Source organism: Neopelma chrysocephalum, unplaced genomic scaffold (genome assembly GCF_003984885.1).
Source record: "Neopelma chrysocephalum unplaced genomic scaffold, ASM398488v2 Primary Assembly neopelma1_94, whole genome shotgun sequence".
NCBI lineage: Eukaryota > Metazoa > Chordata > Aves > Passeriformes > Pipridae > Neopelma > Neopelma chrysocephalum.
The window spans coordinates 4,310,647-4,326,076 of record NW_020897756.1 but is presented as its reverse complement, the minus strand read 5'-3'; the positions used below and the strand labels follow the sequence as shown (position 1 = coordinate 4,326,076).

The 15,430-nt window shown below is 53.1% G+C and overlaps 1 protein-coding gene across 3 annotated transcripts in view; it reads right to left on the bottom strand.

Moving 5' to 3' along the window:
- Nucleotides 1-231: 231 nt before the first annotated feature.
- The window catches only part of CBFA2T2 (CBFA2/RUNX1 translocation partner 2), a 57,688-nt gene continuing 42,489 nt past the window's right edge, over nt 232-15,430 (bottom strand). For all 3 annotated transcript variants that reach the window (XM_027693867.1, XM_027693868.1, XM_027693866.1), the window contains exons 2-11: nt 13,613-13,756; nt 10,242-10,483; nt 8,484-8,573; nt 7,593-7,774; nt 6,715-6,968; nt 6,001-6,086; nt 4,438-4,630; nt 2,987-3,055; nt 2,458-2,648; nt 232-594 (exon numbers count right to left, since the gene is read on the bottom strand). In XM_027693867.1, coding sequence (XP_027549668.1) covers nt 307-594; nt 2,458-2,648; nt 2,987-3,055; nt 4,438-4,630; nt 6,001-6,086; nt 6,715-6,968; nt 7,593-7,774; nt 8,484-8,573; nt 10,242-10,483; nt 13,613-13,756 — 1,739 coding nt within the window. In that variant the 3' untranslated portion in view covers nt 232-306. The remainder of the gene's footprint in view (nt 595-2,457; nt 2,649-2,986; nt 3,056-4,437; nt 4,631-6,000; nt 6,087-6,714; nt 6,969-7,592; nt 7,775-8,483; nt 8,574-10,241; nt 10,484-13,612; nt 13,757-15,430) is intronic.

Sequence of the window (15,430 nt, the reverse complement as noted above, 5' to 3'; positions counted from 1 at the left end):
CCCGTGTGTGCCAGCACTCTCCCACAGTCCAGGTCCCCCGAGTGGGTGCCCAATGTCCCCCAGGTCCTGACAATGCTCTGGTGCCCCCCACAGAGAGGGGCAGGGAGCTGCTGTGGGCAAGGCTTGTCCCAGTTCATGAGCCACAAAGGAAAAGGCAGGATGAGATGGCAAAGCCAGAGTGTCAGCGCTCCGAGGAGGCGGCGCGATGGGTCAAACGTGTCGAGTGGTAACAGTTGTTGTGGGTTTCTTTTTCAGCTTAAAAAAACTCAGGAAACTAATCAAACAGAGTGAATCAACGCCTCCCTCCTAGAGCCCGTTTGTATCTATTGCTGTCACAGACGCTGGGGTGGAGGAGCGGGAGGTGGTTGCCGAAGTCTTCTCAAGGGCCGGGCTGGGGACGCCGTCGAGGCTCTTGGCACCTGCTGCCACCCGGCCCGTGGGCAGAGCCAGGGGCTTGCTCTGGCCATGCAGGCCTTGGCCACAGATCCGGTGGTGCCTCTCCCAGTCCTTGTGCTGGCAGAAGGAGCCGCAGTACCGGGCGATGTTGCAGCCGCTGCACGTCTCGCTGGCTTTGCGACCGCAGTTCCAGCAGCTCTGCAAGACCAAAGACACCACGCTTGAAAGGGGTTTAGTTTCCAAGAGCTGGAAGATGGTGCTGACTCAGCTCTAGAGGGGACTGTCCACCCCCTCTGGCCCAGATTTGGTAATATTAAAACGACCAATCCATTAATTCCTGCTATTTCACAGCTCTTTGCCAACGGTTCTAACCCCCGCTCCTCTGCTCTGCCCAAAGCTGCTGCCAGACTGCTCCGGTCACATCCTCTCCCCTAGATCCACCCAAATGCAGAGAGGAAACAGCAAGCAAAGACTGAAAAACATGCTGCAGATGCTGCTGTTGGGTCTTTTTATTTCCTGTTTGAAGCAGCTCTATTTTGGTATCGCTCCCAGCCAAGCGCTCTCCGCTGGGATTACGACACGCTGCACAGGCACCATTTGCTCCGCACCCTGCCCTGCTGCACAAGGGGTTGGAACAGGCCAATTTGGAAAAGGGAAAGCTCATCTGAAAGCCTCCCAGCCAGGTGGAAGCACTGCCAGAGCCCGAGCTTCAATCTGGAAGCAGAGCAAAGCCCCTCTGGCTGCCGGGAGAGGAGTCAGCTGGTGGGCTCCTGGCGTGCCACCGCTTCCCTCGGAGCGCGGGGCAAAGGGCCAGCGCCGGAGCGGCGGCTGCAGCTGCTCCGAGGAGGGGAGCTGGTGCATCAGCTTCCCTGCAGCTGGATCCAGACACAGCAAACACATACTGGGGAGGGCGAGCTCAGCTGTGGGAATGCAGCCTCCACCAGAGCCAGCTCTGATCCTGCTCAACGGGGCACCTTTGTGGGGGCACCGCTGCTGTGACCCACGGCAAAGAGCTTGGCAAGTAGGGAAGTGGGGTGGTGAGAAATGCTGGGCTGTGCCAGGCAGCCCTGTTGTAGCAAGATTCCCCACTCACAGGGTCTGCACTGGAGGCACCAGCTCCTGATGATCATTTACAGTCTGGCAGCAAAGCACCAAAGAGAGCGGGTTGTGAGCGAGCTGCTCCAGAGCCAGCACATCCCCAAGGCTCCTCCACTCCAGGAGAAGCAGGACTTGTGACCAAAAAGCCCCTACACCAAAGGCTGTGGTAACTCTTGGAAAACTGGGTCACTGCTTCACAGCTGTTTACACTTGAACTGTTTTTAAACTGTGTTGCAAAGGTTACATGATGTGCCAGAACACAGGACAGCTTTTAGAGATGTGCTCTGGGGCTTGCACAGGGGGTGCTCAACAGCTCCCAAGGTCCCACAATGCTTCCCGGTATGGCTGGAGGAGAAGGACACTCCTCTGGTATTCCCCTACAGAGAAATCACTGCTTGTCTCATTCCTCTTGTGGCTTCCTGAGCAGTTCCACCCACTCTCATCATGTGTTTATTGACCGGTGCATTCAACAGCTAAACAGAGCTGCACACACCAGCATCACTTTCTCTTTGCTTCCACACCTCTCAATCCCACGAAACCCCTGGTCATTACACTGGGTTCAGCTCAGGGTCCCCAGTGGTACCTTCACGTGGCTGTTGCACACACACACAGATGCTGCAGACACTGTTTAGGCTGATTCCCTGCCAGCAAGATCAAAAGCAAAAGGGATTTTTTACGATATCAGTGCATTCCTTTAGTTATTGATCAGAGAGAAGCTTCTAAAAGGAAAAGGTGTGCAAGCCCAGGCTGGACAGGGCTTGGAGCAACCTGGTCTAGTGGGAGTTGTCCCTGCCCATGGCAGGCGGTTTGAAACAAGATGATCTTTAAGGTCCCTTCCAATCCAAACCACTGTGCGCTCTGTGATTCCATGACAAGGGATGGGGGACCTGCAGGCTCTGAGCCACCCTCGAGCAGGGCCTGGAAGAAAAGCCCCTTCCTGGGGACGTCCCTTGGCCACGTTACCTCCGTGGACTCCTCCTGCTCGTTGATGACCAGGAAGGCGTCCTCGGTGGCCTGGCGCTTGGCGTCGGCGATGGTCTGCTCCATGCGCGCCCGCTCCGAGGCGATCATCTCGAACGCCTTCTGCTCCGCCTCCGCCACCGCCTTCTGCACCTCCGACATGGCCTGGCGCTTCACCTCGTTCACAGCTTCTTCTGGAAGGAGAGAGCAGCGTCACCCACCTGCCCGAGGAGCAGGACGAGCCTCCCAGAGAAAAGAGAGGCGCAGCAGAGCGTTCCCAGGGAGTCACGGCCAGCGCCAGAATCCCAACTGCTCCCGGGAGCAGCCAGGCCAGGCTCAGTCCCACGGGATCCCCAGTGGCACCACAGAGGAGCAGAGCCCTTTGGAAGGCCCAGGGCGGGGATGTTGGCAGCCAGATGTGCACATCCTGGGGCGTTCCTGCAGCTGGCCTGCTGCTGTTCCTGCACAGCATCTGTGTTTACCCCAAGCGATCTGGCAGAATCCCTGGCCGAGGTCACCAGCAAACACTCACCAGCTTTTTTCCAAATCTCCTCAGTGACGTAGCCCGTTCCCGACCTGCTGCTGAACTCCCGCAGTGAATCTGTTGGAATAAGGGACACAGGGAAAGGTTGGCAAAGCCTCATCTCCCCCACCTGCTGCTTATGTGCCCAGAGGTGCCTCGGGACATCGCGGGGCAGGGGAGGACTGACCAGCTAAAACTCAAAGCAGAGGATTCCGAGGGTTAAAGCCGTTCCTCAAACACCCAAGACGACAAATTACAACATTTAATTAGCACCTTGCATAATTTATGACATTATATAACCTGTTTCCATCTCCTGGTACTCTATAGCAACAGGCAATACTTACAAATATATGTCATTCAACACCTGCACTGTCCAGAGACCCTGAGCACCAGCAGTTTACATTAAGCACAGCATTTCCCACTCCCTGGGCAATTCAAAGGCTTGAACTGATGGACAACTGTCCCCAAAGACACCTGGAAATGCTGCTTCATGTTTAACTGCACCTTCTCACAAGAGCAATGGAGCTTGAAAATTATCCCCAGGTCCCATGAGTGGAAAAGCATCAAGAGCATTCCCAGTTTATATTAAAATATATTACCTTTAATAACATGGAGCTGTAAGTGTATTAGTCATGATATACTTAAATATAGAAGGACTAAAAGCTGGCTGTACCCCTCAGACTGTCACACATGCCCAGACACTCCATGCTGACAGCTGGAGCCATGGGCACTAGAATTTCTTGCAGGAGGATTCACTCTTTAGTTTGTACACAAACAAGTGGAGTACATATCAAATTGACATCTATTCTTGCTAGAAAAAAAATCTATTTTTATTACTGAATGATCATGGCTTTTTTTTTCCCCCAGGACTTCATTTACAGCATATTTGTTAGGACAGAAATTAGAATTACATCCAAATAAACCAACTTATCATTTTAGACTTGTTTTTTGTATAGGGTCAAACCCCTGCACACTGGAGGGGAAAACTAGTCAGCTTGAATAAAGTTAAGTTGACTCATGGTACAAAAATAGAATTAAGGTAGTTATTATACTTACAAAAGTCTTTGGTATTTTTAGAATAATTAGACCTTGACGTTTAGAATCCTTTAGGCAAGAAGGACTGGAAAGGGAAGAGAGGCAGAGCCAAACACCTCTCCTGCCTTTTCACCCCCAGGTTTCTCGGCTTTGGATCAGCTTGGCTGTGTTTGGTCAGTAAATGTGGCTCAGTGACAAGGAAGAGAGAGTCTTCTCTGGCATAAGAAATGGTACCTTTAGATGTAAAATGTTGCTTCCAGGAGCTCACTCAAGAGCTTCCACATATCCAGCTTCCTCAAAGCTTTGAGAACAGTTACGCGCCGCTTAATTTACATTACAATTCGAACGTATTATTATCGTATCACTTATGCCTAACATATCTCTGTGCTAATTGAGAACACCCACTCGGGAAGGGTTGGACTCACCGCTGCCCACGGAGTCGGAGCTGCCGGGGCTGTGCCGGGAGAGCAGCTCCGCGCCCGCCTTGCGCGGCTCCGCCGTCTCGCTGCAGCGCCGCTTCCAGTAGTTGAGCTCCTCCCGGTCGGCCTCCTGGCAGCGCCGCAGCACGGCCATGGAGCGCCGCGTCTTCTCCACCATCTCCATGATGCAGTTGAGCGCCTGCGGGAGAACGCGGCGCTCTCAAAGTCTCGCTCGCGAGGTCGTTTCCCTTCCCTGCGGTGACCAGCGGTGGGACACGGGGGAACGGCCTGAAGTTGTGTCAGGGGAGGGTCAGGGTGGATGTTAGGAAAAGGGTCTTCCCCCAGAGGGTGGATGGCACTGAACAGGCTCCCCAGGGCAGTGGGCACAGCACCAAGGCTACCAGAGCTCAAGAGGCATTTGGATGATCCTCTGGGACACAGGGTGTGACTCTTGGAGATGGGCCTTTGCAGGGTCAGGAGCTGGATTCAATGATCCTTGTGGGTCTCTTCCAACTCAGCATATTCTGTGATTCTGAGATCCCAAATGTCTCAGAGGTGCCATGGAGGGATCACTCGAGGCAGATGAGACAGGAGGGAGGCAATTTTGGTATCTGGGATGATGCAGTACTCAGGTAGGGTGCCACACGCAGGGATGCAGCACCAGGTGGGGAGGAGGAGGTCACACCTGCACCCTAAGGCCTTGGCCACCCCAGGAAGTGGCTAAACAACTCCAGGCCACGGTCCTGAAGGTGGAGGGGAAAACCCCACCACTTTCCTATGGGAATAGGGTGTCCATGCAAGGGTTGGCTGTGATCCTGGTGCCAGCTCTCTACAGACACAACTACCTCCAGATACTCAGCTATAGGGCCTCTGCTCCACCCCAACCCCATCCCCTCCAAAGAAACCATTAGCTTTAGACCATGATATGTCTCTGCACTTATGATCAAAGCTGAATTTCAATCCCATCTCTTTGAGGGAAACGCTCCAGGGAAGTGCTTGGAAGAGCAGCCTTGCTCAGAAGGAAAAAGCTCAGCCTAAAGTCTGCCAGAAGCACCAAGTCTTGCTGTCAGTGCCTTGTTGTGGCCCATAAAAAGCTGTCACCGCAGGAAAGAAAGTATTTAAAACAATAATGATGGGTTTACTCATTTTTAATGTCCATACCCTGACTGCACATAGCACATCTACATGCTTGTTGGTCCCGTGCTGGCCAGGGCTGTGGCAGGAAAGACCAAAAAGTCAAGGGACCTTGTGGGACCTGGGGAAAAGGTCAGGTTTGTTTGCTCATACAGCCATGGCTGTGATCTGCAGGAGAAGCTCCCCAGCTCCAGACACTTCATCCACACTGATTTTGGCTTCCCCTGACCACGGGCAGAGAAAACCTGCCAGGGAAGTGCTACAGCTCCTATCCACCCTCCCCACCATCCACCTGCTTGTGGCACCTCGTTCCTCTACCAGCCACTGGGAGAGCCTGGATATAGAACCAACAACAAGGAAATCACAAACTGGAGCAGGTGGAGCAATGGGTTGCTGCATCCCACAGAGCTTCCCACACCTCCTGCCATTACTCACGTGATCGAGATGTTTCCACTCATCAGCCCATTCCCTCTCCGTTAAGCGGTGATCCACCAGCTCGTCCTGGTACCCTCCATTCAAACCTGCAACCAGAGAGGGATTAGATGGACCAACTGTTTGCAGTGCTCCAAGGGACAATAAAGAGCTCTGTTTCCAGCTCCATATAGCTGGGATTTTAAAACACATCTCAGGGCTGTGGCTCTACAGGGGCAATTCCATGCTGGTGCTTTTTCATCCCTGTCTGTGTCACTTCTGTAAAGTGCTACAATTCACTTGTGGCTCTGGCTCTGACCTGCTTGTGGAGCTGGTTCCTTTGTTATAAACAGGGGAGCGCAGAGCTTGTGATTCAGGCTGTCCTGTTGGAAAAACAGTGTACACCTCCCACACACCTAAGGGAGAAACGGGGCAGGGGGTCAGGCCCTGCTCTCCTGATCTTGGAGACGTTACTTTTACTTCCCTGCCCTACTGAGTTGGCTACACTCAACTCACACACCAGATCCTTCCTCCTCATCCTCAGTGGCTCCAGTCTTCACACATATACAGGGAAATATAAACTCTAAATCTTCCTGTCTTTAACTTTCCATGGTGAGTTGTTTCCTCTGAATTCCCTGCAAAAACCCTGCTGAGCACATGCCCAGCACTACACAGCTTCGGGTGGCCGAGCAGGGACCGACACCAGAGCTCAACAAAGAGCCCTCCAGTCTCTCTCACCAAGCCCTCCGTGCCTGTCCCGGATCTCTCTGTGCTCCAACATCTTGCTGGGGTCCCTGTAGAGGTGGGAGGTGGCGATATCTTCCAAGGTGTAGTGCTGGAGGGGCGGCGGGGTGGGGTGGAACTGCCCGCTGGGGTTCATCAGGGGGATGGTGAGGGCAGGGCTGTGCCGGGGCGCGGGGCTGATGGTGCACACCCTCTTGGCCGGGGGCTCTGTCGGCAGCGGTTCCCTCTCAAAGCTGCTGTCTTCCCTCCTGCAACCAGCATGGAAAAGCCTTCATTAGCATCCCACAAACGCACTCTCAGAAAGGGAAAGACGCAGTTTTTGAATCAGCAGAGTCTGGGCAGCGATGATTTTACCAGGGGGTTAATGCAGGGGGCTCAAACAAACACACTCAATTTGTGAAGCGATGCTCAGAGTGACCCTGTCAAAGGAAAGGCTCAGGATGCCCGAGTGTTGTGATTCATCTTTCTGAGCATGACCAAATTAAAATTTCACAGTTTTTATAAATTTGAGGCATGCTCCACATAATTACATAACAACTTTTATCTTGGAATAAAAAGTGGTGAAAATGAACCACATCCTTCCCAGCCCTGCCAGTGCCTCCATTTACTGCTGGGGCGGTGAAAAACTGCTCAGCTCTCCAGCTCTGGCTTTTCAATGCTACCCAAAAATCCCTCTGGGACAAAACCTGCCTGAAAGAGGAACATGACCTGAATTTACAGTGCAGGAGGAGCAGCCATTGGTGTCTTTAACAGCCAGAATAGTTGTTGGGAGTGATAAGACCCTGGATGCTGCTTGAAGCTTTGCCAGCAGCAAAGCTAAAATGAAAACCACAACTTCAACAACTTAAGAGAATGACAACAGCTGTTTTTACCTGTCTGGACTGTGCCTCTTCCCATTGCCATTCACCTCGATGAGCAGCTCAGAGGAGTCGGCGGGGGACGTGGTGTTGGTGTTGAGCAGGATGTGCTCGTGCTGTGCCAGGTACTGGGAAGGTGTCTGCTTGGCAGCACGGGCACAGTGCAGCAGCTCCCGCTGCAGCAGCGGGAGATTGGCCTGGAAAACAAGCACGGGTCTGGATTACAGAGGGGGCAGGAGTTTCCAGCCGTTCCAGAAGGTTTGCTCTTCTTCATTAATACCTCAGAGAGGTAACGCCTGTGGCCCCCCTCAGGATGCTCCAGCTCCTGGTGTCTGCACTGACAGACTCACCTGTACTTTCCCAGGAACTGAGGATGGGCTGACATCGGTACACCCAAAACCCAAGTGTCACAAGAATCACTCTGTGCTTCCATAATCTAGTTACCCAGAGAGGTTGTGGACTCCCCACCTCTGAAGGTGTTCAAGACCAGGTTGGACAGGGCTTGGAACAACCTGGTCAGGTGGAAGGTGTCCCTGCCCATGGCAGGGGATTGCAACCACATGAGCTTTAAGGTCCCTTCCAACCCAAACCATGCTGTGACTCTGCAATCTATACACCCCAGACATGCTCCATGTGCCAGCACTTCAAATATTCTAGATCTGAGCTGCCACATGGAGCTTGGTTTGCCTCCTTTATCCCCAGCACACAAGCAGACATAAGTGGCACACGTTCCAGCCTGCCGCGAGCCAGTCCCACATGGCCACCACTACGGTCTGTGCAGTCTGTCTTGGACCTTAACAAAACCGCTGTGGTGCTTGCAAGGAGAGCTTTCCCAGCAATGTCACGCTGCCAAGCAGCACAGGCTGGCACAAGGAGCACCAGCAAGCCCCAGCAGCTCCCTGTCACCTTCAGAAAGGGGATCACAAACGGCCGCAGGGGGAAGTTCGTCGCCTCTTGCAGTTTGCAGTGAAATTCCTCGATTGTCACCGTCGAGTTCTGAGAAAAGAAATTAAGAGATGAAATGACAATTTGTTCTTATTTTTAGACATATGGGAAACAGCTCCAAAGGAACAGAAGCGGGAGGGTGATTGCATCTGCCACGACGGGGCTGGCAGTGTTTGCATCGGATCCTGCCGAGCGCAGCCAAAAAGGCTCAGGCCAGAGGAGCAGGAACACTGCACCCGGAGAGGGGTGGGAACTGCCTGGCCCAGCATCCTCCCAGCTCTGGGGCTGGGAGGCAGAGGCTGGCTCTGGGAGGCAGCACAGCCCAGCTGGCATCTCCTGCACGCTGGCCCAGTGGCCTGGGGCGGGCTGCAGGGAGCCAGTGATCCCAGCTGCTCAGAGCTGCACACCTCCCTCTCCTTCCTTCCCTTCCAGCTCTCCTCCTCTAACCTAAGGACCATCCACAAAGTCTCCATCAGCCTCCTGCTCACCATGATCCTCTCCTGGCCCAGCCCTGCACCCCCTGGGGCTGTTCAGGCTGGGGGCTCCCTGGGAAAAGCAGCATTTGGTAACCTGCCTGTACAAAGCTCATCCCTGCAGCAATTACCACAACCCAGGATGGACCTGGACAGCTTATCATTTCCTTTCCAACAGGGTAAGCTAAGGTACTACCCATGGAAGTATCTGTGCTACATAAATGCAGCAGCAGCACTTTGCATCCAGTGCTCAAGCACTGAGAACACTCCTGAGGACATGGACAGACCCACATTTGCAGCCCATGCCAACCTTGGAAGCGGAAATGCTCCAGGCTGCTGCAGTCTAGTGACCTTCACTGCATGCTGAGCCTCAAAAGAAACGTGCCAAAAAGCAGAGATCAGCTCAGGAGCCCCACTGGGTGCCCCATGGGACCGAAGCTGGCCAGGCTGTGTGGTGCTGGGCTCTAGGGCCTCAGTCCAAGGTCACAGAATCCTAGAATAGTTTGGATTGGAAGGGACCTCAAAGCTCATCTCATTCCACCCCCTGCCATGGGCAGGGACACCTTCCACTAGCCCAGGTTGCTCCAAACCCCGTCCAACCTGGCCTTGGACACTTCCAGGGATCCAGGGGCAGCCACAGCTTCTCTGGGCAACCTGTACCAGGGCCTCCCCACCCTCACAGGGAAGAATTTCTTCCTAATATCCAATCTAAACCTACTTTCAGTTTAAAGCTATTCCTCCCTTGTCCTATCGCTCCACATCCTTGTAAAGCACACAGAGCATAATGTCTAACACACTGCACAGCACTTCTCTCAGTCTGTATAACTGCAAATACTGGGTACAACTCCACAGCTACGCCCATTCATTTGGGTTGGAGGGGTGTTCTCATGGCAGGGGGTTGGAACGAGATGATCTTTAAGGTCCCTTCCAAGCAAAACCATTTCGTGATTCTATGATTTACAGAAAAGCTTTGTCCAAATCCTTCCAGGTTTCCTCAAGACTAGCTGCACACAAGGCTCATGTCAAAGCCACTGGATAAACAGCTTTTTGAAACCCACTAGAGATAAGAAAAAAGAAGTCAGCAAGTTTCCCAGAAAGCACAAACATGACAGTCTTGCTCAGCCCCCAGCTCTGCTTGCAAAGACAGAGAGAACACTGTGGGATGGGGGCATGTGCTGGCTGCTGAGATCCCATGGCCAAAGCGCTCTGGGAAAATCCAGGCAGCCTGGGCTGGTGCAGGACTTACCACCAGTGCCAGGACGAGGGTCCGGACCTTCTCCCCGATCTCCGGTGAGATGTCGTTGCCAAACTGCTGCAGGGTGGTGAGGAAGCGCTTCAGCTTGCTGAGCTGCCGGGCACCACACGTGGCTGGGAGCTGCTGGTTTGTCAGCGAGGAGGAGGAGGAGGAGGAAGGGCCGTTGCTGAACCTCTGGGGCGGGGATGGGGCTCCATTCAGCGTTGGGGGGGAATGGTTGATTCCATTGGGCACTGCAAACGGGAGATGGAAGCAACACTGAGCATCAGGTGGGCACGTCCCTGTGGCCTGGTGCTTTCCACTCGGGATGGCAGCTCAGGTGCCTCCACCTCACCCCAAGGGGTGCTGACAGATCCTGCCCCAGCAGCGCCCGCCACCCGTCCCCAGGGATCTACAGGGAATTTCGCAAACACTGTTGTTTTTAACAACCTGGTCCCATCTGCAGCTTTGCCTCCCGTAAGTGGTGAGCATTCAAAACAGACTGAAGGGCTGGAAGTCTGGGAACTCGGCAAGGGATTAGAATAAATTGTTGACATCCCTGGGCCGTGGTTGTGCAATCCCGAGCCCTGTCTGACGAGCAGCTGTGCACCAGGGCCCCAACTTGGTATAAACCCAGGATTTCAGAGGTGAAAAGCACATCACTGGAAATACAGTTGTTGCTGATCCACTGGGTTATCCTCAAAAGCCCAGCCCTGAATCCCCTATGGATGTAAGTGCTGATAAAGAGGCCACAAGCTGTAAAAACCATTTCAAGAGAAGCCCTGATGCCACCCAGCAGCATTGCCTTTGGCCCGTGGGAGGAGCAGCAACTTGCAAAAAAAAAAAAAACCAAAATAAAAAGCCAAAACTTCCACTGCAGCTTCACAAGGATCATATCAAATCCTGCTGAACCCAGTGAGGGGTTTTTCAGAGAAGACAGGAGGCACTGGAACAGTTAAACCACTCTGGGGCACACCAGGGCCGGAGGCTGGAAAGGCTGCACACACCTGGACCTTAGTGGTGAGCACAGGAGGGAAACTTAACCAGAGTCAGTTAAGATGCAAGGAAAGATAAGGCTACTGAGACCATCAAAGGTGGTTCCTGCTAACCAAGGGCTGACAGGCTCCTCGGGGGATAACAAAAACGTGGCCTTTCATAGACTGAGAAATGACGAGGTGAAGGTGAAGGCCAGGACTGAGAGGATGGAGGTGCAAAGGCAAAGTGAGTTCATGCCTTTTGTTATGGAGAAAAGCAACCTGGAAAACTCCTGTCCACACTGGCTTCCCTGCAGTGGCAAAGGTACAGGGATGTCAGGACGCACCCACAGGGTTAGTTAGCATGGAGTACCAGAAAAACCAGAGCTATGTGAAAGGCAAGGCCTCTGACAGTTACCCATAAAGATATTTATTTCCCAATAAAAGCGTTATAAATAGGGGGGAAGCCGCCCAGAGAAGCTCCCCTCAAACAGCCAAGGGCTGCACAGCTCCGTGCTCTCTGACAGCCACAACTGAGGCGCTTCCCCCTTCTCTATTTCACTTCCTCTTATTCTTTCAGATGAAAACCTGAGGAGAGCAACAGGCTCTATTTATACCCTGGGAGAAGCAGGGGCTGGGCAATCCCTGGGGGCTGTGGGGGACCCTCGGGAGAGGCTGCCAAGGGAGTAGGGGATGTTGGCAGTGCAGGGTGATCCCCCGGAGCGGGGTGAGTGGGGCCGGGGCTGCCGTTACACACAGACCCCGTAACCGCTCCCCGCGTCTTTGGGCTCACCCCTCCTGACCCTCTGCCAACGGCGTCACCGCAGGGCAGCTGGCAGTTATCTGATCCTGCACATCACCAGGAGCTGCTGCACCACAGCCCACACAGCCGGGCTGGGACCTCCCTTTCCAGGTGAGACGACAGCACTGAAGCGAACGAGGCGGCACCTCCAGACCAGGGGGATTCCTGGTGTGGGGAGAGGAGGATGATAAACTCCTGGGAACAAAGTCATCCTCTCGGGCTACGCTTAAATTCTGCCCTAGGTCCTCAAAAGTCACAAGGTTTTGCTGCTTCTCCAACTCTTTGTTAGCGATCCACAGGTAGGCAAGGCTTTGTTCCAACGTGCTCCTCTCACCTGCCCAAGCTGTGGGCTTTGACAGGGCAAGACACACACTCACTGACTCTGACCAAGCCCCTCTGGTGCAACTGAGAAATAAAAAAGCAAGAATGAACTTCCTCACAGGTCGCAGCTCTCATCTGTCTTGGAAAGAGGCAATTAAGTCATCTGCAATCAGCAGATTCAGGTTTCTCGGCCCTTAACAGCATGCCAAGCATCCTCATTGGAAAAATTAATTTCTGTCACTTTGCTAATGGTCTTTTTCTGCCTGAGCAAAAGGAGAGCCATTAAAAATCCCTCAGCACATAAAGATGGGGACAATGTGTCTGGCGGGATAACCCAGTGATTAGTGCTGTTGCCAGCATCACGCAGCACATCAGTGTGTGTCCTCCAAGAGGCTGGATTGTAAATCCCCGAATCCCACTGCCAGTGTGGATCTGTGAGATAGCCCAGACGCTGTCACGGACAGCAGAGCAGTGCAGAGCCAGCTAGGGAACACTCTGTGCAGGGAAAAAGGGGCGAGAAGGGCCTGGAAAATATGTACACGCCATGTGCAGGGGTCAGATAACTCCACGACCAACAAAGTAAAGCAGCTTTGCTATGAAATGATGCTTTTAAAAAGATGTTAAATGGCCTAAACATTGGCTAAGGGAGGAAAACAGAGGCTGTACGAAAAGGCTGGAGGTTCATCCCATCTGTGGATCACCTCTAAGCAACACCCTGCTAGAAAAAAGTGGGTGCAAGGCTGTGCTATGGCCGGGCAGGATCAGGATCGACCGTGCCTTAATAGGAAAGATTATACAGAGAAGATGGAGAAAAGAGAATCTGGATGGACAGCAAGGAATTTTCAAGGCTGGGAAATTAAAAAAAAAGAAAAACTTTCTAATCTCAGCTGCAGGAATGCTGTCTGCAAAGCGAGATACAGCAGAGTGGGAATTAACTCCTCCAAAAGATAGAGTGAAAAGCCCAGCACTTGGCTTGTTTGAAGCCGACCTGATAAAAGACTTCAATTTCTTAAGGAGTTTATGGTGGAAATCAAAGCTGCACCTGCAAAGAGAAGGACTCAAGGCAGCACCAGGAGCAAGATAGGAGCAGGCAGGGGGGCAGAGGGGGAATACAGACATCCTGCTTGCATTGCAGAACAGCAGGAAAGCCCCAGTCCCACCTTCCTAACAGCAGCAACCCATGGCTAATGCTAATGGCTGAGACATCCCCAGTGAGTGCTCTGAGCACAGCCTTCCCTCCTGGATACAGCTAATCCCTGGGAAAAGCAGAGCTCCTGGGGTCTTACGTGCAGTCGGAGTGAAGGACACGGGCCGGGGTCCGCCGGGGTTCACGGGGGGCAGCGGTGGCATGTTGGGAGGAGAGGACCTGGACTGTATCTTCACTTCCACGGGCGATCCGGGCATCACTGGCACCCTCTTCTCACCAGCAACTGTACCAAGAGAAGGTGGCAAGGCTTAGTGACAGTCAGGGACACACGTTTCCCCGCCCAGCACACGAGCAGTTGCCCGGGTGAAGATAAGAGGCGGGAGGGAAGGCAAGCAAGGTTTCCACAAGGTTCCCACAAGGTTCCCACACTGCTCCGTGTGGCCCCAAGGCTGCAGGGAACAGGCAGGATGTGGCCCCGAGCTGGGACAGACACCCTGGGTGCATGCTCACAGTGTCCATGCCCACCACTCCAGCCTCCTGACAGCATCTTCTCACCCCTCGTGCCTGAAGATGCTTCTTCAAAGTATTTTTGCCCATTTGCTTCACTTTGCCCCCATTTAAGATCCCCCTGAGACTCCCCTGCTGTGCCCACATGCTCCTCACCAGCACGGAGCCTCTCCAGAGGGATCACAACCTCTCAGAGCCGTGCAACAGGTAACCTGGATTTGTGCTGTGCCAGCAAGGGACCAGAATGGGCCTGGGGTTGCAGAGCTGAACTGACACCAGCCATTCACGTCCTCTCCCTTGTGTGCAGTCTCTAGGGTCTAACACATCACCTCACACTGTGGCTTCCTTTCCAGCCTCTGAGGGACATCCCAGCTCAGGGGAACAGTGTGACCACACTCCCAGCTCTAGTGGCTGGGATCAGCTTCACAAGGCACCCTTAGATGAAAACAAGAGGAAAAGGAGGAAATCCGTTTTTAAGCAAGTCTTGGGGTTCTGGGGGACATTTTTTTTTTTGGAGGGGTGTGTTTCAGGGTATTGTTTTGTTCTTTAAATCCAGACACTCAGCAGAAAAAGCCTAAGGATCTCCAAAGCACAGCTCCTGTGGGAGCCAACGCCATTCCAGGGGTGCTCTGTATTGCACTGCCAGTGTCTCCGGTGTCCATGATCCCAACAAATCATCCCTCTGAGATCATGGTCCCCACTCCCTGCTCCTCGAGCTGCCCCTTGCCTCGTTCAATTAGCTCACTAACGAGTTGTGACCATGCTCCAGCACTTGCTGCATGGGAACACCACGGGGTGTTCCCAGCACATTTACCTGCACCCCAGCCCAGGCAGGGAGGGAGGTGCAGACACTCAACTTCCACCTCTCTGGTGATGCACGCTGGGCTCTGGACAGCTACAATCTGATTTGTAATTCACAGTTATTACCAGTATCTGTCAGCTGTAAGAAATTCAGCTTTCGAGTCCTGGCAGAGCGATTAAATGCTGTATTCCCATAAAGCACTGAATACATGGCAAACTTCTGCGCTGAAACACAATCGCAGAACCTGCTACTTCAACTCCCAACAACAAAAACGCTGCTTTGGAGAGCAGAGAAAACACAAACTGGCACCTGAGCCCTCGTGCTGCTGCCTGGGATCTGCTCTGTCAGCCCCCAGCACCTGCTCTGCCACGGAGCTGCCTCATTTATTCTCCTTATGGCAAGTCATGGGTAATGCCAGAGAGGTAACAAATGAACTTCGTTATTCCTAACATTTTTTTTTTGTTCTTTGCAGGAAGGGGAAGCAGAGATGATACACACTGAAAACCCATCTTTTCCTGCCCCTGTCAGTGCAGGTGGAGTGATGGGGGTAGTGGGGCTGGAATTGCTATAAAAGCCACATCCCAGAATGTTTGTGTCTTCATTTGTCTAAGCCTGCTTTCAAAAAGAAAGGAAAAAATTCTAAGCTTT